The sequence below is a fragment of the Hippocampus guttulatus genome, chromosome 4 (assembly GCF_054856545.1).
Source record: "Hippocampus guttulatus isolate MCC_2025c chromosome 4, RoL_Hgut_1.0, whole genome shotgun sequence".
Classification (NCBI taxonomy): Eukaryota; Metazoa; Chordata; class Actinopteri; order Syngnathiformes; family Syngnathidae; genus Hippocampus; species Hippocampus guttulatus.
In genome coordinates, this window is record NC_141264.1 from 9,760,937 (window position 1) to 9,788,915 (window position 27,979).

Sequence of the window (27,979 nt, forward strand, 5' to 3'; positions counted from 1 at the left end):
TTTGTTACACTGGTGTCACCATAGGCTCTTAAGGGATAAACTTAAGCCACCAAGCAAGGAAGTTTTATGATAAATACTGTTAAGAGATGAGAAAACAAACAAACAGAAATCTATTAGCCAAAATTCAAACCAGTGGAAGTTTTGCAGAAAAAATGTATTAAATCATGCTTGTAGTGCTCGAGGATTTGATTTTTGAAACAGACAGATGGACAAGGTTTTATTATAATGATTATTAATTAATTTTAATTAAATTACCTCACGTACCGGGTTCAATTCCAGCTCCGGCCTCCCTGTGTAGAGTTTGCATGTTCTCCCCGGGCCTGCGTGGGTTTTCTCCGGGTACTCCAGTTTCCTCCCACATTCCAAAAACATGCATGGCAGGCTGATTGAACAGTCTAAATTGTCCCTAGGTGTGAGTGTGGGCGTGGGTGTTTGTTCGTGTCTGTGTGCCCTGCGATTGCCTGGCAACCGAATCAGGGTGTCCCCCGCCTACTGCCCGAAGACCGCTGGGATAGGCTCCAGCACCCCCCGCGACCCTTGTGAGGATGAAGTGGTTCGGAAGATGGATGAATGAATGAATAAATTACCTCACCAGTTATTTGATGAAATTAATACAAAGTACATATTAAATCTAAATGTGTTTTCTTGTCATTGTAATTTTAATTCTGTTATTTATAATTAACGAATTAACCAGTTATCGTTACACAAAGAAATACAAATGATTTAAAAATACAGTTTAACTCTATTCAATTGCTTATTTTACTTCGCTCATGCAAATAGCCCATATGAGGGAAAAATGGCCAATTGATGCAACAAAAGTTACAGGACACAATGTGGTGCTTGAAATTATGTAGCAGGCTGTAAGTGGCCTGCAGGCCACAGTTTGACAACCGTGTTTTATTTATTTATTTATTTATTTATTTTGAAACATATTTTCTTTCGCTGGTCATGATACAGTAGTTGCATTCTCTACAGTCAAAATACAGTTCTACCCCAATGGTAATATGACATAATTGTCATCATACTGTAGTACACAACATTAGTTTCTTTTCTATTCTAGCCTATTTTTAAGATGGCAAGATCCAGATTGATATCATATAGTCACATCAAAAGAGTTCTCCACAGTATCAATCTCGGACTGCTCCAACTGCTGGGACTGCTTCCACTTGCTGTCCAAGGAAAATGACATCACAATGCCAAAGGGCTCAGGTGACGACCTATTACGCCGCACCCGTTGTCTGCATTTTGTCATGTGACGTTCGCAAGCTATTATTGTACAGAACATTTTTGACTTGACTCCCCTTTTATGTTGGAAAGGGACAAGCGACTAAATTGCACGATGAGCCAATTTATAGTGAATGCAGTATGAAAGTGGCTACAGCGTGCCAGTGTGATGCAAAACCACCTGACAGCTAATCCCTCAGGATAGGGAACAAGCTGCACAGCATCTGATGCCATATGAGGTTAAATGTCTCATGTGATGTTGCAATGTCCAAAGGCAAATGTGTACAGATGTTCTCCTTCCGACATCATTTGTTTCAAGTGTTGGAAGTATACTTGGTGACATTCTGATGAATTTCTGTACATTTCCGTCTCATTGCCAAAAGTGTCAAGTTTGGAGGGGGCGGAGGGGAGCTGTGCATCAACCAGCGGAGGGTTGGGGTGGGTTGCCATTCCCAAACCATGTGCATGTAGTCTGCGAGTTAACTAGACCTGATAAGTGCAGCACGGAAGCCACTGCCAACTTCCGTTGATACAGCAACCCCTCAACATACAGTACATATTGACAGAATGCATGTTTCTGGAGTCAACCAAAAGTCTCCTTCTCCTTCTTGGTTCATCTCCATGACATTTTGCAACTAGTAAACCGTGCAGTCCTGTCATGCCCTGTTTAGAGTTTAGAGCGATTGCGTGGTTTCAAATGAGAAGATAGAAAGACAACAACATCTAAAAATATTGACTTAAAATAGTAACCTGAATAATGATACAGTATAGAAAGCTCTCTCCCTACTCTCTCTTGCTGACTGTCTCTGTATCATCAACCAAAAGGCAGATAACTAAGCAATGTGTTTTATGCATTTTCTAAAAAACGTAAAGGGATACATTTCTGCAGGTTATATTATTCTCGAAGGATAGCCCACTTGATTCTTAACTGAGCTTGGCTCTTGTTTGCTGAAAAGGCTACATATGAGGCTACCTGTCTGTCATATGCCACTCAATGAGATACAGTTCAGTGAAAGATGGTGGGCGATATAGCCTCAAAATAATAACACAATATTTCTGACATTATAGTGAAAAAGGTAAATCAATACTGGGCAATATATTTGTGAACGCTGCTTCACAACAACAGCCTTTTTATTGAAATTTTTTTTTCGAGAGTTGATTACACATGGCTAGAATGTGTTGCTTTCGTGCTCTGTTGTACTTCCGTCATCTTTCCTTTTGTAGGAGACTGGACTGTCTCGGAGTTGTTTGTGTCGTTTGTTCCTAATTGTGTGTTCACATCCCCCCCACTCCCCCCCATAAAATGTATTTTGTGATTTCCTCTCTTGATTTTCTGTTTGGCACATTATGTTTGCTTTTCTGAGTGTCATTTAAGTCATCGTTGATTTACGTTTTCGGGGGCGGTCATTGAACGCCTCTTGAGCAGAAGGCACGGAGACCAAGAAGAAGGAGGTGCCTGTACAGGAGTTGTGTATTTGTTTTAAAAAGAACCAACACGACAGCTCTTCGTTTTCTATCGTTTTGCACAGCTGCAGAAACTGCTGTGTGAACGCAAGTGGGGCTACATCAGGGCTGCACCGGGGTTAACACGCTCAGCGGCTTTGTACGTGTGAGCGCTCCACAAAATTTGCTCCGGTGTATCGCAACAAAATACATCGGTGCAGCACCGGAGCAAATGTGTGCCGTGTGAACACCCCTAGAGGCTGGCTCAATCCTGAACATTTAATTCTTCAAATTAAAATCCTTCATTTGTAGGTCCAAATGACGGATTATATACAAATGTTAATGTTACAGCTGGTTTTCAGCGTTTGCCTCTGCTAATAAGGCCGGGTTCTTGGCCCCTTTATAATGTACAGTAATTCCTGTAATAGTTTGACTCTTTAAACAGCTGTCCAATTTAACACAGCAATGGAATAACACAAGCCGGACAATATTTTGCTTTGTTGTCTTTTTTTTTCCGGTGGTCTCTTTCAGTGAAGGTAATAGGACCCCCTTGCTGTGTTTAGTGATAATAAATGGCAGCTAATGAACTTCACCTCTGTGGCAGGCTCCCCTTGGTGTGCTTTACTCGGCCAGTTTGCTGATGGCTGTCTGCGAGATGAAAGGAATGGGATTCATGGAGGAGTGGGAAGGGAAATGGGAGAAGAAAAGGGCACAGTAGGGGGCTGTCACACCGTGTAGCACTGCGGCCTTGAGGTGGGAGCCTCTGGTTTGTACATGAGTTAAATGAAAGGAGCAGGTGATGCAGCAAGCAGGGGTCCGTGCGCTAAAGGGTGAGGGTGCTGAGTTGCAAGAATGGACGTGACCCTCTGGTGTTTGCTCAACCGCCTTCGTCCCTTCACCTTTACTTGCTTTGTAGAACGCCTGTGAATTGTGTTCATGTCTCATTAACTTCGGCATGCTTCCGTCTGTCTTGTTTCAGCCACAGGGATCTGAAGCCAGAGAACCTGTTGCTAGATGAAAAGAATAACATCAGGATAGCAGATTTTGGTATGGCCTCTCTTCAGGTTGGAGACAGTCTTTTGGAAACCAGCTGCGGGTGAGTACTTTAGAAAATATTCTCATGCATGCTTCCAAATGAACATAGAAGGGTTGCAGAGATGCAAACTGACGTTTGGAGGTGCCCGTGTATTGTGCCTTTTCCTTGGTGCTGTGTTCTCTAAGCCGACGTTTTGTGGCTGGTTGAGCTCTTGAGGATGGACAGAGGGTCTGTCTCACAGTGTGCCAGGGCTGCGGGCAGGGCCAGGGCCGTGGCCACACATTAATGTCTCCCCGCATCAGGTTGGGATTTTATGATGTGCTCGTCACGACCATGCTGGGCCCATCAATACCACAATGACTGCAATGAAGTGGAAAAGTCACTTTCAAAGTAGGAGGACTCCACACAAATTTTAATGAACCCCAAAGTGTAGTGACAAGTGTGCAGTCTCAGTGCTACAAAAATAAAACCGTAACACCGGCTTTATTTCACGTTTGCTCCATAAAGGAGCTGCACTGATATGTCAAGAACATAAACACAAATGTAGATATCATGAAATACAGTACAGGCACATGAACAGTAGCCTCTCCAAGCTTCAACACAGCTCTTCAGCCCCCCCCCCCCAACCCCACAATTATTTGTCCCACGTAGGAGAATTAACCATAATTAATTGTGCATGCAATGTTTTATCCAGGCGGCTAGGTGGTCCAATGGTTAGCACATCGACCTCACAGTGCAGAGGCATTTCAAGTCAATTCCAGCTCTGGCCTCCCTTGTGTGGTTGTGTTCTCCCGGTGTCACTCTGGCTGTGTGGCATGTTCTCCCCGGCCTGCGTGGGTTTTCTCTGGGTACTCCCGTTTCCTCCCACATTCCAAAAACATGCATGGCAGGCTGATTGAACTCTCAAAATTGTCCCTAGGTGTGAGTGTGAGTGTGGATGGTTGTTCGTGTCTGTATGCCCTGTGATTGGCTGGCAACCGGATCAGGGTGTCCCCCCCCTACTGCCCGGAGACCGTTGGGAGAGGCTCCAGCACCCCCCGCGACCCTTGTGAGGATAAGCGGATTGGAAAATGGATGGATGGATGTTTTATCCAACCATTCATCTGTGCTTCCATGTTCTCGACTCCTTCGCCAATTTCAGGGTCAAAGGGAGCTGGAGCTTATCCCAGCTGACTTTGGACAAAAAGCAAAAACAATTCCCGCTCACACTGTCACTGAATCGGAAGTGAGCCCATTGGTTTGTGACCATTCAAATACCCTTAGCATTGTTCAAAATAACGTGATATTTGCCAAACTTCAAATATGTGGCTTGGCTCAATCAAGGTTGGAAATCACTGCCATGGATGTATGGAGGAATGGATGGATGGATGGATTGAAGGCCATGTGAAACAATTGCTGTTTTCGAACTGTTCCTAAAGGAATCACCTCACAAAGCTAGATATCTAGTCAAGATTTGCTCACTAATAAAGTTATTTTTGAAATAGCATGTGAAATGGGAAAAAGAAGAAAGATTAAGCTTATAAAAGCAAAATTTGCAGCAGTAGCTTCAAACCTCATTCCCCTGACCCACATCCCACGCACACGGTAATTAACATACAACACTGATGATATGTGTGAGAGAGAAACAGAGGAGACAGTGAAGCAGTGCAAGTGAATATTGCTGATTGTATTTAAACAAACACACGTGAATGATTTATCGAGTCAGATAAAACTATCGTGTCCATTTTGTTTTGTCAATATAATAACTAACGTGACAGGTACGTGTCTTTGTTCCTCTTCTCTTCTGTTCTTTTAATGCCTCTTGATGATACTGGTCTTTTTGTTGGAATATACATGCCAAGAAAGCCCCGAAAAGCTGAAGAAAATGACACCAGATATTTGATAAAATTGGGAGTTGAAAGGTGACTGAGGTTTCACACAGAGAAGACAGGCAGTAGTAGTGTGAGAAAGCTTTGATTCAATTCAAACTTGAATGACTTCAGCGGCGTTTGATATGACAGTGTACAGTGACTAATGTGTTTGCAGTACATGTAAACGATAATTCCCTGATGAGGAAGAATATTCCCTCAGTGCTTACATCACGTGACACCAGGCATGCAAGCCCTGTGGCATCTGTTCCAACCTCAGCCCTAATTCTGCTCAGATTATCCCGCCAACCGAAACCAGACACTCTCAAACACACGCAACATGAAAACATGCACTCGGTACTGATAAGGTTTTGTTTGTTCATCTCTAGCCTATACGTATGTACTATGAAAAAGTATTTGCCTCCTTCTCAAATTCTTATTTACATTTACTTGGCCCTGGGTGAAAATGTCATTTCCCTCTTTATTAAGTCATGTAGTCACTGGCTCATCAATCGCATATTTTCAGAAAGCTGAGTTAATATTTACTGACCACACCCAACACAAGTCTGATTACTTCCAGACCTTTTCAATCATGAATACATTATTTTTTTTTAACTGTCCAGCAAAATGAAGTTGGCATAAAGATCTCAAGAAACTGCAACCAAATGCCATGATCCAAAGAAATTCAAGAACAGGTGAGAAATAAAGTAATAGGAATCAGTCAGTCCAGAAAGGGTCAAAAGTCATCCCTAAAGCTTTTGGACACCATCAAACTATGGTTCAAACGGATATCCACTTATGGAAAAAAACAATAACTGTGGTAAACAGCCGGCCATCAGAAATGACCCGAAGAGCACAGCGACAACTCATCCAGGAGGTCACAAAGGAGCCCAGGACAACATGTAGAGAAATGCAGGCCTCTCTCGCTTCAGTTAAAAAACACTGCTGACCAAAAACATCATCTTACTTTTGTGGGGAAAAAAAAGAATGATTTACTAGACATAAGAAAAATTTTATAGACCAGGGGTGGCCAACCAGTCAGGGACTAAGAGCTATTATTTTTTACTGTGTTACTGCAAAGAGCCACATCGCTCGCGCTCGCACACACACACACACACACATTAGCTGCAGTAGTTACTAACTACTTAGCTTGCTACATATTTGACCGAAGATCGACTTTTGAAGCGACGAACCTCCCGTCATCAAGCTAATTGCGCACATGCAAAAATACACACACACACACACACACGCAGGGATGCACACACACGTGCGCATAGGCAGGCATGTAGAGACACCGAGATGAGCGAACGCCGGAACTTCACTGAACACGAGCAAAATCGAAACACACAAACACCCCCCCCCCCACCCCCCATTTCCTACTCCCAACGCTTGACTTGGGACTAGTCCGTTGGCTCCGGGTCGATCGCATTGACGTATTGGGCACCCCTACCTTTAAAGCTGACTAGCTTAGCACTTTGCGCTGAGCACCGTTGTTTGCGCATGAGCGGTGATTCAGTTGTCATCTGATTGGTTGCGCTGTATGTCAATCCGGTGATTCAGTTGTCATCTAATTGGTTGCCTTGTATGTCAATCAAGTAACGGGATTGATGATAGGCTGACGTAGTTAGTTGTGTGTATTTAGCGCTGTTGTTTGAATGGCAGCGCCACTGCCAAGGCGCTTTCGACGCTTGTCCTGTGAAAGCCCGGGAGCCGCATTGAACCAGCCAAAGAGCCGCAGGTCGGCCAACCCTGTTATAGACAGATTAGACGAAAGATCAACATATTAGAAAGTGTGTGTCCTATGACATCTGGTGTAAATAACGGCATTTCAGAAAAATCATGACATCCCATGTGGTTCAAACCATCAGTCCATCTGCGGATGTTCCTCGCATTCTAGACCTTCTTATTGATTGCTCATGTTTCCCTGAGTGCGGACATGACATGTTTTAATTAAACACATTTATCTGGCCCCCTGGTGCCATTCAGCAGCCTGGCACACATGTATTACTTTTGCCACTGGTAATAGAGATGGCTGTAGATGATGCTGGTTCCATGTAGATTTGGGGAGTCTCTAAACACATACATTAATGCAGAGATGGTAGATGAGCGGAAGCGTGGACAAGTGCATACATACAGTATATGCACGCATTTGTCCGCACAAGCCCAGTTCGTCAGCGCTTGCTGTTGGTTTGTAGACATTCAGCAATTTGTTTTCGAAAAATGGCACACTAGTTTAAACTCAAACTGCAAATACTTACAGTAAGTGCTCTGAGAACAGATTACCATTATGTACAAATATTTTTCCACATTTCACATCGCTTGGATCAGGAAAATGTCAGTTTATTTATGTTTAGATTTCATTCATTATTAATCTATCCAGCATGACAGATCACACTGTTTTAGTTTTTTTTTTTTTTTTTTTTAATGACGATGTAAGTTTCATGGGCATCTACAATGTGGATTTGCCACGACAAATGGAAATCATTACTCTTTGGGTTGAACATTCATGTCGGTAATCTTTGCAATATCATTCACTAGACACTTGATTGGGTGTAACCATATAAACGTGTCTCACTTCAAAAAAAGCCAATAATGTTTTGTTTTAAATCAAGCATGAATTAAGGAGCATGGATGCTATACTGTCTTGTTTTATTTCCATTTTTGTTTTATAAAAATATCAAATAAAAAAAATAAAATAAAAAAACTCAACTCAAAGCTCAATATTATACTGTGCAGTTCTGTAAATTACAAGTAAATAATTTATTGAGAATTTAACAAATGTTATATTTACTGTGGCCGACTGGTTAGCACATCTGTCTCACAGAACAGATGTCCTGGGTTTGATCCCGGCCTTGGGCTACATGCGTGGAGTTTGCATGTGTCTCCCCGTGCCTGAGTGAGTTTTCTCCGGGTACTCCAGTTTACTCCCACATTCCAAAAACATGCAGGGTAGGTTGATTGAACACTCTAAAATGTCACTCAATGTGATTGTGAGTGTGAATGGTTGTTTCTCTATGTATGTGCCCTGTGATTCGAAGACAGCTGGGATAGGCTCCACTGCAGCATGCCCACGACCCTCGTGAGGATAAGCACATCAGATAAGGGCTGGATGGATGGATATTTCCTGTATATCACTGTAATAGTGTCAAAATGACAAACGTTCATCTCTGTGAAGACAAAAATTGTCAACTCTTCAACCTAATGTGGGAGTGAGTGAAAAAATGGAGTGTGTGAAAAACCTTAAATGTAAAATTATGCCAGTTCGAAATGTTTCTAAACCTTTTTAAATGCTTACCAATACTCTCTGTCTCTGAAGAGAAATGACTCATGTCCCTGTCACAAACGGCATGCAAAGCTACGCCAGATCTCAGGCTTGTTTTACCCGCACTCATCTGCATAATGTACTGATGCACTTACAATCAAGAAAGCTGAATTTGTATGGGCTCATGTGTAAACGTCCCCATTGACATGATGATGGTGGTGTTGTAACGGGCCAACATTTTGACAGCCAGAGGGGGCGGGAAAAACAGGCCTGCCATACATGAGTAAACACACAAACAAGCCAATAAATGGGGGCCATGTTAATCAACACTACTCCTTATTGCTGCTATTAAATGAGACTGAAGGAAGTGAAAGCTGAGGAAGCCTTTGTTTTCTTTGTTCTTCGTTAAAAACCAATAAAGGTGATATACTGGTATGATATAAAGTATATATATATATATATATATATATATATATATATAGAGAGAGAGAGAGAGAGAGAGAGAGCGAGAGAGAGAGAGAGCGAGAGAGAGAGAGAGATAGAGAGAGAAAGAGAGACTCTTCGTACACAACATACATACATACATGTCTGAGTGTCTTCTATCTAATCAAATTTTAATATTGCAAGTGGCTAGGCTATCATCCATGGAGCAAACCTTGCAAGGTAGCGCTTTAAATCTATATGTAATATTGATGTGTCAATCTCGCAATTGGCTTTACCGTCAGCACATCCAGTATGCTGGAAAGATCAGAGATGATGCCCTTGCTGGAGAGAGTCGGACGACTTAAGATGGTCTGAACTTCCTGAAGCATATCTTGATCTGTGTTCACTTAAGACATTGCCTATATGGCTGCAGAGGCTCAAGTGTCAAGAAGAGAATGACATTCCTTCAAGTTTTCTTCTCCCTTTGACTTTACATGAGTTTGCTCATTCCTTCTTGTGTTTCTGCCTCCCCAACAGCTCTCCACACTACGCATGTCCAGAGGTCATCAGGGTGAGTCAGCAAGCTTTCTCACTGTGGATCTATTTGCCATTTTCTGCTTTTAAGTGCCCTGAGAGTGGATAAAAGAGGTCTACATATCGCTTTTCAAATGCACACACACACACACACACACACACACACACACACACATTATTATATATATATATATATATACACACACACGCATACATATACTGTATATAAGGGAAACTCACACTGTACTGTCTTTGTGGGAAGCGCAGAGACAGAAGCCTGTGGTGCTTACCAGTCGTAAAGCGACACGGCAGGGAAGTCAAAGGCGGTTCAAGTCAGGAACAAGAGATTAATCCAAGGAGAATCATGGGGAGTCTTGCATGGGCGCAGAAGAACTATCTGGCTATGAGATAATGAGTTAACAGGAGAGGCCTGAATTGTAGTTGATTGTTGATTTGAAGTGCATCCTTCTTGTGAGCAGTGTTTATATATCACAAAAACCTGGAATTTGGACATGGGGTGTATGGACATGTTATGGTACATACAGTGTGTCGACAAAGGTAAAAGCGGGGCCCTGCCTTATTCGTATTAGCAGCAATAGTAGAGAACATAATGTAATTCACTATATTTTCCTTTGGGATAATAATACTGTATGTCAGAAAATAAACCTCAGACTTTAGCGATGTTAATGGATAAACAAAGCGATGCCAGGGACATGCTTTAGGCATACTGAGCTTGGCCATTCAAATTTAAAAGAGACTTTTAGGAGTTGTGGATCATGCCGAGCTATTGCAAGGGATTGCCAGAGCGCTATAAATGTGAATAATCTCCCCCTTGATGTTGTTTTGTCTCTCGTTGCCCGTACATCATCTGCTCTTCTACAAGGCTTCCTCTCCAGGCATCTGTCTTGTTTCACTAATGCTAACATTAACACTCTCGTCTTCAGGGGGAGAAGTATGATGGGAGGAAAGCGGACGTCTGGAGCTGTGGGGTCATTCTTTTTGCCCTATTGGTGGTGAGTCTACCAACTTGTTCTTTGCTAACTGAAGCTGTCTGGTTGCACCGTTTTGGACAATATAGTGTCACAGTTACGGTGCTCATTGTTCACTTGAGGCGGACTCAAGTTGGATAAGAAAGTGTAAGTGTCCTTGATTGCAGTCGCACGGGTCAGAGAATTCATGTCGCATTCCTCAAACACCCTCAAGCTAATTTTGCATCCCAAGACCCATTGCAGGACTCATAAGAGTGCCTTTCTGTCCAGCTTCATGATGTATGTGCTTTCCCAGACATTCGGCCCCGCAGATCTATTTCATCAACAGCTGGGGTTTCGTTCCCGCACACTCCTTCTGCATAATTAATGCAGTGAAACTGCAAGAGGACAGCTCAAAATGAACACCATTGCCGACAGAGTGACTCTGGTCAAAGACGTCTTTGTGTATTTTGGGTTCATTCGTGTGTGTGTGTGTGTGCGCACACGTGTCTCACCCCGGCATTGGAACATTGGATTGATCTTACAGAATTGAACATTATCTTAAAAAAACAAGTTTTGGCCCATCACTTGCTCTCCGCCTTTTATCCAATGTGACTGCACATTGCGAGATTTTTATGGATGTATTTGGCATTCTCCGGTCGACCCAGCTCAAAACATCGCTTACGTAAGCACGCCCTTTGTACTCCACCACTCCACATTCATCGCCGTGTTTCTTTTAATTTTCTTCATTTTTTTCATCACCACCACTCCACCCTGCGGAGTTTGCTATTCATCACGCAGGCACATCTGTGGGATGTCAGCTCATTCTGATAAATGGCTTTGATAATGCTTAATGAACAAGGTAAATGCCAAAGTGGGGTAATTATTAGAAATGCCCTTGTTTTTATGTTACTGCTGATGATTATTTATTTTTGCATCATTGCAGAAGAGCAGATTGTTCCCATTTGAGAATTTAGAAGATGAGAGAGAGAGAGGGAGAGAGTGAGAGAGAGAGAGAGAGAGCGAGAGAGAGAGAGCGAGAGAGAGAGAGAGAGAATGTGTTAAATTACAAAGGATTAAAAGCGGAATTATGTTTTTATTTCACAGAGCCAACCTATTAAATTTGCCATTAAATCAAGTGAGAATAAATTCTTCTGCACTATTCAATTACAACATCTACACATTTCTCCTTTTCCAATTTCAGGGAGCGCTGCCATTTGATGACGACAACCTGAGGAATCTGCTGGAGAAAGTGAAGTTAGGAGTGTTCCACATGCCCCACTTCATCCCTCCAGACTGTCAGAACCTCCTGCGGGGCATGATCGAAGTGGATGCCTCCAAAAGACTAACGGTCAGTGACGTGAAGAGGCTATGCTGCGTGAGCACCTTTGCTTTGGGCTGTCAGCCAATGGCATGTTTGTAAACAAAACAAAAGCTTCTGGATTTTCTCTTACAACCGGATGCACTTTTTAAATTCCTTGTTTTATTATTATTTTTTTTCAAACCAAGGCAGTGTTATAAATGCACAACAAACTTACAAATAATATTCACCACTATTTTTTTTGGTTTATTTGTTTTTACTAAAGCAAGCAGCTAGAATAATGTAGTTCAGCACACATTGATGTTTGTTTCTGGTCACATCTCATTTTGCAGGTTGAGCAACCGCTTATCGCAAGGTCGAGTTCACTGGGCTCACTCTCAATTGCGCAAGGGACCAATTATAAATGTGAGAATATTAATGCTAAAAGAACCCTAAAATTATTTTGAGCCAATCTACTGAGCTAATTAATTGAGCATTTGGGTGTCTGCTCGATACAAGTTAGAAATTGCAAAGTAGATACAAGGTAAATTGTGTTTTTCCAGCATCATCCACTGGTTTGAGCAGTTGCACAGATTAGAAATTCCCACACCGGACAGTAGAAATCCTAAAGTTGTATTTACTGTGGATGAGTATAATGTGTCAAAGTTGGGTTCTAAAGAAAAACATAGTCCAAGCACTTTGACCATGTGAACCACAAAGTGACACGATCACACTTTCACTAGCGCCACGACATCCATCAGACATTGAGACATACTTGTTGGGAGAGTCGCCCCCCCTGTTTAAAATTTGCATCACATATTCTCAATAACATTCATGTGACGGTGTTCCGCTAAACCTCTCTTTTCAATCTGCCTCTTCCACTTGGGAGGAAAAAGAAACACTGATGGTAGACAATGTCTTCTGGAAAACATCTCGACATGTCCTTTAACTGGAAATACATGTTATTGTCACCCGTCCATTTTCCATCGTACTTGTCCTAATTAGAGTGAGCCAGAGCCCATCTCGGATGACACCCATAGGGCAATTTAGAATCTCCAGTTATGCATGTTAGCATGTTAGGAGTACCTAGAGAAAACTCACACAAGCCCAGTAGAACATGAGGAAACACATTAGAAGGAAATGCCAGCTGAAACGTATTCATCATGACCTATTCAATTAGCCAAATCCTGGTGGTGACATATGTGACCAGGTAGAATATGTTTCGTGTTTAATTTAAAAATCTACAACCACTTTTGATCACGATTTTGCTGCAATGTTGTAAGTGGGCATTGTTGGACCCTAGCTGAAACAACATTCTGTGGTAAAAAAGGAAAAAAGGGGAATTACATGATATGGACATCCGTGAGAACAACCGATCAGAGCTGTGCAGAGTCGGTGCCGATACATCTCTCCTGCCAAGACTTTCCATCACTTTTGTCTCATTTGTTTTTTTCTTTCCTTCCAAACCTCTGTTGCTCATCCCACTTTGCAATGCTTGACCCTTTCTACATAGTGTCTGATCATTTTGGGAAGGTGGATGGATGATGTGAGGGGAAAGAGTCCGCGGGGGAGTTTGGACAAAGGCAGCTCAGAGAGTTCTGATCTGCTTCCCTTCACTGTAGATGCTTCAGAATCCTTACACACACACACACACACACATACGCACACACCCATTTTGCTGTATTTCATTCGACAAACTCAATTCCACTACGGTTGGGACATTATGTTAAACATGGGTAAAAACATAATACAATGATTTTCAAATCATGTTCAATCTATATTTAATGGAATACTCTCCAAATAGAAGATATTTAGTGTTCAAACTGGTCACCTTTTTGTTTTTAGCAAATGAGCATTAACTTCGAAAGCTGGGACAGGTGGCAAAAAAGCTCAGTAACCACCTGTTTGGAACATCCCATGGGTGAACTGGCTAACTGAGAACAGGTGGGTGCCATTATTGGGTATAAAAGGAGCTTCCCTGAATTGCAAGGCCATTCACAAGCAAAGATGGGGTGAGCTTCACCTCTTTGTGATCAACTGAGAAAATGAGAAAATAGTTGTGTGTCACAAAAAGACAAAATAACTAGGCCGATTTAGAGTCATCCATTACACTCGCATGCATGTTCTTGAAATAAAATATACAACACAAAGAAACATTTCAACCGTGCATTCGATATACTAACCACAATGCTACTTGCTCATTTTACTCAATCCAAGTCATTTTACTAAGAATGGTCAGGAGCTACCAGTCAAATGTTGGAATGATTTTATAACATGAGCAAGGCTGTCCAAACATTTCTCTGCATATGTTGCAAATGTCCATATTATCTTTGTTTTTAGTAAATATGGTACATGTGTCTCGTAATTGATTGACAGACAAAAAACACATTTCAAACAAATGAAAAAGATGGACATATTGAAGAAGTCTAAATGTGTATTGGTCAGTCACCGGCATGTTTTATTTTATGTCATTATATTTTGTACTGAAACTCTTCATGGGTTTTTAAGCAAATACACAAATTATATCCATGACATTTGTCTGAATAGAATGCTTACATTAAGCACAATACATTTCAATGTTTATATCATCGAACATAAAACCAATCTATTACCGCTCCATTTGACAAGATATTTGTAGATTTGGATTATTTGGTGTTATTTGTTTTCTGATTCTGATCACATGATCAGAGCAGGATATACCCTACTACAAAACATTTCAGGTTGTAGCCGTCAAAACAAAATACATCGATACCATCAAGAACACATTTCATAATCATCAACTGCCAAATGGCACACAACTGCAGTTTTGCGTGATTTTTGCGCCGTGCTTACAAGTTCTCTCGCATGTAATTGCAATGACGACGTGGTGTTCGCGAGGTGTGATGTCCTCACTACAGCTGAGCAATCCTCTGAGGAGGAGGTCTGAAGGCAGGAGACAGACAGCATCCCAACGCTCTTTGGCTGCCTCTCAGATTTAGACAACAACCATGTGTATTTTGCTGACTGGAAATGTATTCATTAACAGTGCATTTCCTGCCCGCTTGTCTGTGTTTGTTTGGCATTGAGTGATTTGCATAGAGTTGATGCTTCATCATCATTTGGAGTAAGCAGTCCAATTTCATCAGTCTGTCAGTGATCGTGCATTTGCTGTAACAAGATGGCTATTTATGCTGTCTCTTGACGATATTCTTCGACAATTCAGTATGGAATTATAGCGCAAAATACTGTAATTGGTCAGAATACAAGAGTACGATCCACTTTGCTGACTCGTGTTCATGGAGATTATTTACACAAAGTTACAAGGAGAAAATGCCATCATTTTGCCGTTTTTATTTATGCATTTACAGTGATCCCTTGCTATTTTGCGGTTCGTTTATTGCGGCTTCAGTGCATCACGGATTTTTTCAAACATACTCATTTTAAAAATTAATTAATTACGTCCGCAAAAGGTCCGCGAGAAGCAGCGAAAGTCAGCAAAACAACAGCGAGTCACATAGAGCAACATATACAGTACTACATGTATATGTTTACTGTACTGTATTTTGTTATTCGTAAACTAACCTAACTTATACATGTTTATATCTATTAGTATACAGCATTAAGTCATGTTAATTACTTCAAAATGTACTTCTACATGCATGTATACCATTAAATTTGGCCTTATAATATTATGTACATGTACCTATATGGAGGGGGGAGCGCTACTTCGCGGATTTTCGTTTATCGCGGGTGGTTTTGGTCCCCATTAACCGCGATAAACGAGGTATTACTGTACCGGTAGACCGAAATTGCTCATTTCTGGGAGAGCCACAATAATCACTGAGCACCATTTAATAGTGTGTGACGTGGTGGTAGAATCAGAAACATGAGAGGCTCCAATTCTTTAGTATGCTGCACGAACACAAATTTTGTTCTCTTTTTTTTTTTTTGCCTGTGCTATATAAGGACAGGTCACCTTCAGGACCCTTTAGTTATGTCAGCCCGTCCTTTACTAAGTGCGGCACCCAGGCCGAGCCACTGAGAGAGAATATGCTACCTGTCTCCCCTCTCACCCCATCTCTCTCGTGCAGGAGAGGTCGAAACAGCTTCGGGGATGTGTTGTGACCTCACAGAAAGTCAAATAGCCCAACTCCAAGTGTTCTTGCTGTTCTGTCGTTCGTGGCCATTCCACAATGGGAAGCAGTCAGAATGACAACCCAAAAGTTGACGTTAAGCTACACAGGAGAATCAAAGTGACAGGGCGTTGAGAGCAAAATTAATGCTGTGCTCCATGCTTAGCTCTCAGCACTCTCGTGCCGGAACAGCATTTTAATTCAAGAATCAAGCAGTGATTGGCCTGGATCCCCTTGCACTCTCCAACCTCTGTGCCCCAACATACAAGTATACACACTTTGCAGGGCCAATAGTAGCACAGAAACATTCCTCCATTAAGAACCCAATTATTTGCAGAAAGATACATTTTCGGTTTAGACTGACTAATTGTATGCTTTCAACTTTGTGGAAACAATTTCTGGAATTCTTTATTATGAACACACATTTAAACACATGAAAACACACTTTTAAAGTCTGCCTTAGTGCCTGTTCTTCCTCGCACTCACACAGTTCTCCATACAGCACAAGAAGCAGAGCATCCTATCGTCAAGATATTTTTGTTTTTTTGTTTTTATTGGTCACTCCCAGTTGAAATTTATTATAAAGCAAACGAGAATGAAACATTGAATGTTTAAACAAGGACAACATGTCAACCCCACAAAAGCAAGGTCAACAGTCGATACCATTTCTTAAAAAACTAGCATGCAAGGAGAGCGTTCGCATACAACCTTAAGTTGTCAAGGCAAGGTCACACACCAGAGCAGGCAGATGTCTTCTGCCTCATGCAACTGGCTCTCCACATCCCAAGCACCCAACCACAGCTATCTTGCTCTGTCTCTCTGAATAAAACATCAGAAAGAAAAAAGAGACACAAGATCTACTTAGTTATCCTCACATTAAAACAAAAGTTTATATGAGGCTATAATTACCATAGATCACATTTGGTAAGTGTGGAGAAATATATTTCATGTTCAACCAAACTGACCGAGTTTCTTCCTTAACAAAAGTCCGCTGACATCAAAGCACTACTTTCACACACCCGGAACAGTTACACAAACAAACAGAGCATACTCACAATACTCACGTGATCCTCACTTAGAAACAGGGGCGGATGCTTCCGTCAGCATTTCAGGCCGGCCCAGTCCGTCCAAGTTGTCGCCAGCAGCCAAACGTCGTCGAGAATGGACTTACTGGTACTATGTCACTCACAGGTGCCGCGCACCTGACACGCAGCCGATCACAGAAAACCTAAAAAATAAAACAGTGTTGTATGTTATTCAGTCCCATAGGCCTCAATGAAACGTGCCCCATATTGTTTTTATTTCACCAATCACCACGCTGTGCATGTGTGTGTGTGTGTGTGTCTGTTGTTTTTTTTCTTTTTTTCATTATTTGACTGCGTTTCGATTTGTATTTGTGTGTGAAATGGAAATGAAATTCTCCACACTGATCGGCTATCGCCTATGAGGGACGGACTGGGCCCATGTGGGTAGGCCTGAAATACCGACGGAAACAGTGACGGAGTTTCTGTCGGTCTGACGGACTGACGCCCACTTCTACTTACAAATCTGCGAGATAGCACGGTTCCACTGTGCTTGCAAACGGCGAATATTTTTTTTCTTTTTGTAACCTCTGCAATTGCATAATGGTGAGGCGCTCCAATGCAAAGCCCACATCGTGTACCTTGGCTGAAGAGAAGTGGTCTAGAAAATGGATGGATGCATTCTTTTCTGGGAATTACAGATTTACATCGCTTGCAGTGTGAAATTGTTTTCTTTGAATAAATAATGTGGTGACATGTAATGATTGAAGAAGGGTTCGGGTAATAGCAGGCATGCATCAGCTCTGAACAAAAGCCTAAAACACACTGCGCCAAATAAACATACAAGTATACACACTTTGCAGGGCCAATAGTAGCACAGAAACATTCCTCCATTAAAAGTGTCTACAAATTGGCGCTGTCACATCCACTGACTGAAGGATGAGATATTGCACTTGAAACCTTTCAGCCCATGTGTGATATTGCTTCTTAGCCCGAAAGGGATTCAATAAAAGTGGTGGAGAGTAGGTCACATTTTTGCTTGTATCCGACTGCCACTGTGTCTGTCAATACGATGTGGCGACCTCTGTGGAAGGAGTCTTGAGACACCTTTCTCTCAGCTCTGCCAGTGGACCAACATTACATGGAGGCAAAGCAGAGGTCGCGCCTCTGGGGTAGTAGAATCAGCAAGACGCTGATGGAGGCGCACAGCCGAGAGAATGCCTGTAAATGAATGGCAATAATTAGAGCTGCTACGTGTGGCTCCCAAGGTTCCTCAGCAGCAGCAGCAGCAGCAAATGGAAGTCCCATCTGATACATTGATCCTGTGGCCAGCTGAAGCACAGCGCAGTCATTTGAGCAGACATCTGCTTTTGTCGCCCTTTCACTGGTATTTTCTCTCTGGGTCTGGACGTCAGCCTGAAAAAAAAAGCCTGTTGATGGTGTCGGCATGGAAGCACATTAAAATTGTGATGAGAAAGAATGCGTGTGAACTGCAGATTCCCTTTAGACCTGCAGGGCTTGTCCGGGTCAGCAGTGTGTATGGAGGAGATAATATTCTGTTTATAGCTCAGAGTTATCATCTCTTTCTCTCTCTTCAACATGCCAATGCGTCCTCTCCCTCGATCCCCTCTTATTTCCCATCCTTCCATTGGCAGTATTAATATTTGAGAGCCTCATTTTATCCTTGCGCGTTTCTATCGTCCTTTATGTGGCTCAATCACATTTCTGTTTGTACACAGAGCTCATTGAGGCCACGTATTCACATCCATTTGATTTTCTTTCATTGTTTAGCCGGCAGTCACCCACTTGATTTGGTTTGGATGTGAAGAAAACAAATGCAATTGAAAGGTTACTTGAAACGAAAGTCATGGCGCATTGCATTCTCACCTGCTATCTGTTTCCTTTTTCTGTTTTCCAGCTAGAACAGATCCAGAAGCACACATGGTACATGTAAGTATCCCCTCATTTTGACTCCTTTTTCTACTGCTGAAGTAGTTCTGCTGAGAGTAGCCACTCTGTGAGACATACTGTAAGGCATGTGCGGCAGGCTACATTAGAGCAGGCCATGACGCACCTCTTGGGGCTGTGGGAGCAAATTGGTGGTGCTTGAAAAAGGAGACGGAGCAAATGCAGGCACTGGGGAGGGGAAGCAGCTGGTTGGCTGGAGGAGAGGCCTTAGGTTTCGCAACACCTGCTTTGAAACACATTCTTTGGAAACAAATTTATGGTATTTGTAGCAGAGTAAGCTACCATCGACAGCAGGGATGCCCAAGTTTGGTCTTCAAGAGCCCCCTACGCAACCTGTCTCCCTCGTCCAACACATCTGAGTCAAATAATCAGTTCATCAGCATTATCGTTTGAATCAGATGTGTTGCAAGAAGGAGACATCTACTTTGTAAAACAGGCTGGATCGGGGCTCTCGATGACCGGACTTGGGCATCCCTGATTGATAGTATTTTGTTTGATAACAGGAGAACTGCCAGAGTTTTTGATCAAATTGCCTTGCCATTCTTGGGCAAGCAAAGATGAATTATGGTCATCCGGATGAGCAGTATGGAAAACCGGATGAATAGATGGCTTGTGAGTTATTGTCCCTGTCAGAAAAAGTTCATGCAATCGCACAGTGGCTCTTAAGCAAAACAACAGAAATTGAGGATAAGCACCAAATGCAAATCAGCAGTAGTGAGCACACCAGTCTTTGCACAACCGAGGACAGCCCGTGTCTGACTTGAGCCTTACCAGCTACATGTGGTGCTGAATGAGCGCTCATTTACCCTACTGTGGATATTGATGGTACAGTATTTCCCCCTTTAAATTTGCCCACTACTACCTGCAGACACTATAAGTCCCGTTTTTAACAAAGGGCAGTTACGTGATTTAAAGATGCGCTACATTTAAATGTTGACATTTTTCATTCGTGTATTCATGAACTCATCCAATTATCCAATCATAAATCAGTCATCAATTCATAAAATGTAATTAATTAATTCCAGCTGGCTATTGACTGACGGCCTAAGTTGGCCACTCCCCCGCTAACGTTGCGTGACGAAGGAGCAGGGGCATTTGCGTGGCATAAGTGGGTGTCGTGATACGCATGGTGATGTGTGAAGGTGGGTGTTTACTTTATAGAGATCAATAACACTGAACACTTAATTACCTCCAGGTCGGATTGTAAATGAGAAACTGTTCTGAATTGCCTTACCCGATTAAACAAAGCAAATCATTTATTATTTTATGTCTATTATCATTATTTCAAGAAGGGAACAAACTATTAACATATGGGAGGCATTCCAAAATGAGGTTCACAAAGAATTCATGAGCAGAGATGATTTTGTACAAAATCAACCCATGAAGCTTGCAAACTCAAAGCTCAGCTTTGCATAATGTTCATTCGGGTGAAAATATTCACAAGTTGATGCAACATGGGGAAAATGCAAAATTCTAATGGGGTCAAAAGAAGGCCAAGATGGCATAAAGGCATGTGAATGCTGAAGTTTGCTGAACCCATTGTGTGGTGCAATCTAACGAGGGTCTGTGTCTAGTATCGTTCTCACTATGCAAAGGTTACTATGCAACAGTAACTATGCAACAGGTAAACCCAGTTTTGTCAGTGTCAAAGAGGTATGTCCAACATTTGAACGTTCCAACTCATGTCATTGTGCCTTCTCAGAGGGGGTAAGAACGAGCCCGAGCCTGAGCAGCCTGTGCTACGGAAGGTGACCATACGCAGTCTCCCGTCTGCAGACGACATCGACCCTGACGTCCTGGACAGTATGCACTCTCTGGGCTGCTTCAGAGACAAGAACAAACTGCTAAAAGACCTCCTCTCAGATGAGTGAGTGCACTTTCACACCCTAACTCAGGGTTAGAGGAGAATGGCAGAAAGAAATTGACAGACAAAAGGAAAAGGGGATGATGGGGAAAAAATGAAGACCAAAAGCTATAGGTAGTTATTCACTCTTCATGTCAGAATCCAAGGATCACTTTGCTCTTACCACACAGTGCTTACATCCCTTCCCACTTGATTCACCTCCCCCCCCCCCAATCATGGAATCCAGACTGCATTATAAAAGAGCTCAAGGTTTACACTAGTCACGTTCTACTTGAAATGGTCGTAAAAATGGACATATACTGTGCAACATAAATGAGTTTGAGATGCTTTTATTCATTTCCCAATGAGCACAAACAATTTGGGACACTCAGAATGTTGATGATGATTAGGATCACCAGTGGTTGAATTATTCTTAATTGAGCTATCATCTCTATGCATAAAAAAATCGCTTTGCAAGACTTTACATTTTATTTTTAATCATGCATCACATGTGAATAGACTTATTTTATTTTTTTAAGTGCAATTGTAGGAAAATGTTTCAAACTGAAGATAGAGCCGACAATATTGACATGTCAATGCCTTGTTCATTCAACACTCTAAATCCATATCATGTACAGTATATTCAAGCATTAATAGCATTTTTTGTAAACGAAAGCACTTTATCCAGAGCAAATACAGTATCACAGTTGCAATATAGACCAAAAGAGTGCCATTTAATCATATCAAACCCATTTCCCCCAGAAGACCTCAAAGTCTATTTATTCTCGTCAGGCCTAGGCATTTGCATTGCTTTTAATAGAAAGCGATCGCTGCGTTAATGTGGCTTGACGTCTTTGGTGCACGCTGTCATACTCATATCTAAAACATCATTAGCTTTGCGATACCTCCTCGATATGATGAGGGACACCTCCCTCGCTCTCACCTGCATTATACACATACACCACACAACAGGGCGCTGAGAAAACTTCTGTGTCCTTTGCAGAAATTGAAAGTGTGGTGTTTATTTCTTCTCAAAATGATAGCGTTTAAAGTCATGACCATTCCAAAAATATACACCACGGACACAATTAACACGGAAGGAACATTGCTATCAACCTTTTTCCAAACACCTTCGTCCAATCTCTCAGGTGAATGCAGTAATAGTGCAGGACAGGGGGTTTGGGGGGTTATGTGCTGTCTGCGTTCCTTGTCCCTGCTTCATTTGGACAAATAAAGGATATCTTATTTGAGCTGAAAGTGCAGGTCCTCTTCTCTTTGTCTCCTGCTGCTCTGCAGCTGCTTTTATTATGGAAGGCCAAACTCTTGCTGCCCTACTTTGCGAAAACAAATGGCCCACAGGCAAAAAGGATACCTGATATTCCAATTCACTGAAAAAGACACTTTCCATCCGAACGCACTTTCACATACCTGCACTCCAACTCTGTCCTGTAATGACACAGATTTGTTCTTGGTTTTGCTGTTCGGTGCTTTCTACCGTCTTTGTTACCGATTTGTTGCTTTACTGTTGTATATGTTAGTTGCTCCATGTACAGCACTTTGCAGCGATGGCTGTCTGAAAGTGCTCTATATATACAGTTGAGTTGAGTAATGTGTGTGTTTATGTATATATATATATATATATATATATATATATATATATGAGTATCTTAATACTACAATAAGTAAAATGTAAATTGTGCCACATGAGACACAATTGGAATTGTGACCCATGCGCTTTAAATAATAATAATAATAATAATAATAATAGATTTTATTTATAAGCGCCTTTCAAGACACCCAAGGACACTTTACAATAAAATGCAGTGTAAATCCAGCCCAAGAGTAAATCTACAACAGCCCTTCTTTATTTACCTTTCTGCAGTGACAACCAAGAAAAGATGATCTACTTCCTGCTATTGGACCGTAAAGAGAGGTACCCCAGTCAAGAGGACCAGAACCTTCCCCCTCGCAATGAGATTGGTGAGACTTGAACACAAAAGGCAAAAAGTGTGATAAATAGAAAATACACTGAAGAAGAATTGGTGATGGTGACTGTTAGTTACTTTTCACCCTGTCATCAGCAGATCATTGCTTCGGCTACACTCTAAATTTTGAATTCTCCTGGTTTAGAGTCTGACACACTTGTCATCTTCCCTCTGGAGAAATGGGATTGGCATTCCACAGTGGTGGATTGCCTCAACAGTAGATGTTTTGTTTTGTTTAGTTTTTTTATTTCTTATAACCAGACACTCACTCTGGATACATATTGTTGCAGGAGAAAAACTTGTAACTAGGGCAGCATTTTTACCTTTCGAAATCTTACCGGCATAGAGCTCATCTTGAAAAAGAAATAACTACATCATGTTTCCTGCTTCCATCCATGCCACTGTGATTTTCGGGGGCTATGGTCCGGCTGACCATTGAAACATTTCTAAGGCCATTTACATAGTCTTTTGACTGATAGTGTATAATGTGACTGTTGGTCCACTAACTGTACATATGCATACAATGTCAAGAGCTGTCCATTCATGAGGTAACCATGTCTGTTCATTCACATATGCACATCTCTGTTCGCTCAGTCACAGACACACAATTTAATCATCTGTCTATTACACACAACGTGCTCTCTTAGCAGGTGCACCAGCAGGTTTCGCAACACCTATCTGTCCGTTCACATACAGTACACATAAGATAAACGGATGTTTGTCCTTTCACATATGTACATTTTATATATACCGTATATATTTGTGTTTGAGTTTGAGAGGAAGAGGCTGGGTCCGAGCTAATTCCAGCAATGGAAGCTTCGAGTTCTTAAATTGTGACGTTTTGATTAATACAGCCTCTCCTTATTGAATGTGATACAGCCAATATTCCGGTCATTAGTTTAAGGTCTGGGAGGAAAGCAAAACTTATCATTGGTGAGCATAAGCACTAAATATCATTGCAACATTGCGCTTAATTGTGCATGGTGTTACTTGAGGGATGATCCTGACTACTAGGTCCCTGCTGTTTGTCACGCAGATCCTCCTAAGAAACGGGTCGATTCGCCCATGTTGAACCGACACGGCAAACGACGACCAGAGAGGAAGTCCATGGAGGTCCTCAGTGTCACAGATGGTGGTTCACCAGTGCCGGCCAGGAGGGCCATTGACATGACACAGCATGGTCAACGGTATGCATTACCTATTTTTGTGACAGGTCGTCATAGGATTGTTCGATCTGAAACAAGCTTGCTGAGGTAATTTAGGTCAAAGTGGATAGGGTGGATCATGTCAAATCAAATCCAGCTGGCTTTACACTGCAGGTCCAAGTACCCAATTCCGATTTTATCCCAAATTGAATGTCTAGTTACGTGTACATTTCAAATGACACATCCCATTTTCGATATGGCTGTGTTGAGACACTAGGCAGTGAGAACACTGAAGTCCAATCTATCCATTCATTTTCTCAAGCGCTTGTTGTGGGAGAAAGTAGCAAACCTTCACCTCGTGCCCCTGTTAATCTTCGGAGAGCAATTGCAACTCCACACACAAAGCCAAAACTGTGCCCATTAATCAGCGGGGGGAAAAGGATGCACTGTCTCCAGGTGATATGACTTTGACAAAGTCCCCAGCTTCAATGTTGAAGGAATATCTGCAGCAAAATCAAAAATCATAGCCAGCCTAGACGCTGACATCATCTGTCTCCCAGAGACTCCAAGGACCTCGTAATCCTTAAAATACCTGGCATGAAACCTGTCATCCAGCACCACAGTCCCATACATGGAGGTGCATTTTCCATATGCAACGAGTCAGTGATCAAGAGTCAAGACGAGCAGTGATCCCCTCCATTGGAGGTTTTGAAATACTCCAGGTGGAGCATTATCTTACCATCAAAGTGTACAAGCCACGTACAACTCCATTTACCTAGCCACAGATGCGCCACAGTGACTATATTGGCAGCTGTAAAAGCCATAGCACCTGAGTGTGCAATGAGACCAATGACATTTGGACTGTTTCAAAAGATCTCAGACTTCTTCATGATGACAAAGGAGTCCACACTGGAGGCGGGGCTGCAAACCGACCTGGCTTTCATCTCATCTGGACACTCCCATAACATTTATAACGCCCTGGGAATATAGATTCCAGAAACCCAACGCTGACCAATATTATCAGACCAGAAGAACTCCAACAAAGACTGAGGTTTAACTCCCGCTGGGCCAAAAGGCCGACTTGAACAACCATCAAGCCAACAGAAAAATAAGAATAAAGTGCAACGAGTGTACCACCCATTTCCAGTCTACTTGGGAGTAACGCTCAATAGAACACTCTCATTGCAAAAGCATGTCTCCAGACTGAAAGGAAAACTTGCGACACGGACAAACCTCCACCATCAGTTGGGGTGCTGACCCCAAAACACAGAGCAGAATACTTCACCCCTGTGTGGCCACATCATCCCATTCCGACAAAAATCGATGCACAGTTAAACAAAGCGTATCAGATAATAACGGGTGCTGTCAAACCACATCACTTGCCAGCAATACGTATATTGTATAACAGAGGCCTCACCCCCCACACCCAGCATCCAATGAGAAACAATCACTAAAATTGAAGGATACAAACATCTAAACGATCCCAAACATTTATTCGGAAGAGACTAAGAAGTGAGCTCAAAACGTTTGTCTCGTAAAAGTTTTATAACCGTAAAAGAAATCAACCCAAGCCAAGTCACTTTGCACAGGATGGAACACTGGCGGGAGTATGACTGCGAGCAACACAACAAAGCACTTTCTTACCTAGATGAAATACTGCCCCTCGGGTCAAACTTGAACAAGGAAGAGTGGGTAAGTCTCAACAAAGCAAAGACGAAGGTTGGGAAAACCAAGGGCAAATGGGGACTCGACACCAGCCCTGATCATCCATGTGGATAAACACAAACAATGAACCACATCGTTCAAGAATGCCAACGGGGGTCCTCAGTGCTCTGATCAAGACCTTAAGGAAGCAAACACTATTTCCTCACAATGGTTTGGTGCCCTAAGATATGATGACAATAATTGCTTCTCGTCATGAGGACCCCAGGCGAGCTGGAGCCTTATGCAGCTGACTTCGAGGCTTGGTGATGGCCAATCACAGGGCAAATACAATCATTCACATTCACATCTATTGACCATTCAGCATCTTTTCAGAATGTGAAACAATACTACACTACATAAATGTATCAAATATTAAAGGTTGCATGGCCTGGCTTGATTTCCTCCATCCATCCATCCATTTTCCGATCCATTTTATCCTCACAAGAGTCGCGGGGGGTGCTGGAGCCTATCCCAGCTGTCTTCGGGCAGTACGCGGGATACACCCTGAAGCGGTTACCAGCCAATCGCGGGGCACACAGAGACGAACAACCATCCGCACTCGCACTCACACCTAGTGACAATTTACAGTGCCATGCATGTTTTTGGAATGTGGGAGGAAACCGGAGTACCCGGAGAAAATCTATGCAGGCACAGGGAGAACATGCAAACTTGACACTGGAAGGCCAGAGCTGGAATTGAACCCACGACCTCTGCACTGTGAGGTCGACGCGCGAACCACTGGACCACTGGGCCGCCATGACTTCCTCCATTGATTTAAATAAAGTAAACCTAAAGTTGACCCCTGCAATACACTGCTTATTTAACAATTGACACACCCTAATATACCATAGTTAGACCATAATTAATTGTCTAAGCTTTGACTGTAGCTCAGATTTAAAGCGAGTGTTTCTTTTAAGAAGTTTGTGTCATTTGGATCACTGCAGCGCATGTGTATTTCAGTGGCATCAAACTTACATTGACCAGGTATATCCAATCGGTGCGTTCACGCTGCAGGCACATTGGCTGATATCTGATACAAATCGGATTTTTATCCAGACGACTGATTCCGACATGAACGTGTCCGATTTCATGCGTTTCTTTCCATTTATGCTGCCATGACTGGTATCCGAGTCGTGCCACTTGAGAGCAAACAATTGCATTTGTCTCCCTTGAACCATGCAGTGTGAATCGAGCTGTAAGGATTCGAAACGCTATCTGAGACCGCAGAGGTCCTCGTTGTTTTAGTTTTATTTTTTGTTTGAGGAAGCACTCTGTTCGGTTTTTTGTGAATGATATTCGGACATGTTTCTTGTCAGCACTCTGCTGGTTGCGAGCAAATGCTCACTGTGGCCACGCCACAGGGATGACACTCTTTTTATGTTGCCTGTGACACAAATCTGAAGTGCAAGTGTTTTGATGTGAGTGTGTGTTGGTGTCAGGCTAGAGGTCTCCGGGCAGGTGCGAGAGCAGGTTAGCAAACATGTCGACCATTAATGTGACCATCTGCTCGCTCTGTCTCCTGTCTCATCGTAGTAAGTCAGTATACAGTAAAAGCTTGGATATTCCAGATGCCAGGATAAAATGCAGCAAAGAAGAAAGGTATTGACTTTTCACTGTTTCCCTTCTTTTTCGCTTCCCCAACCCAAGGACTTGTCCATGGGCGGAGAAAGATGCAGTAGAGTGTCTTTTTTAGTATATTTTTAATTGAAAGAATCTCAATTAAAAAACTAAAGTAGGAGTTTACCATTTGGGCCCCAAAACTTTAATTTCCCCTCTGAAGATGTGCAATGCAGAGCTTAAATATCCACCTCCAACCCTGCCCGCCTTTTTCCGATATCAGCTTAATTATCCTCTCTTGAATGCATTGATAATCAGTTCCTCCCGTGCTGTGCCCCACTTTCTCTCGAGATGCAGGAGGTTCCTTCGACTTCGGAAAGCGGAGCCTGAACCCCACAAGGCATAGGCGGCTGATTTAAAATCTATTTGCACATCTTATTTCAGCCACTGATATATCATCACAGCACACGTTTCTGCTTGTTGCCAGTGACGTTTGACAGCGGGGAAGATCGACTGTGAGGTAGCGCGATCGGCCTAATGACAGAGTGCCGCTTTTCAGGGGAACGGACATGAATGCAGAGCCAGCGAGTCATATGATATTGCCTC

At 42.4% G+C, this 27,979-nt stretch overlaps 1 protein-coding gene across 7 annotated transcripts in view; it reads left to right on the forward strand.

The window, feature by feature from the left end:
* brsk2a (BR serine/threonine kinase 2a) overlaps window positions 1–27,979 on the forward strand; it is a 174,840-nt gene that overhangs the window by 131,689 nt on the left and 15,172 nt on the right. For 5 of the 7 annotated variants that reach the window (XM_086108691.1, XM_086108695.1, XM_086108692.1 and 2 more), the window contains exons 5-13: window positions 3,647–3,763; window positions 9,773–9,806; window positions 10,714–10,782; window positions 11,942–12,088; window positions 19,090–19,121; window positions 20,842–21,006; window positions 22,865–22,962; window positions 24,004–24,154; window positions 27,350–27,415. In XM_086108691.1, coding sequence (XP_085964817.1) covers window positions 3,647–3,763; window positions 9,773–9,806; window positions 10,714–10,782; window positions 11,942–12,088; window positions 19,090–19,121; window positions 20,842–21,006; window positions 22,865–22,962; window positions 24,004–24,154; window positions 27,350–27,415 — 879 coding nt within the window. The remainder of the gene's footprint in view (window positions 1–3,646; window positions 3,764–9,772; window positions 9,807–10,713; window positions 10,783–11,941; window positions 12,089–19,089; window positions 19,122–20,841; window positions 21,007–22,864; window positions 22,963–24,003; window positions 24,155–27,349; window positions 27,416–27,979) is intronic. The other 2 variants (XM_086108693.1, XM_086108694.1) reach the window with 1 other exon arrangement.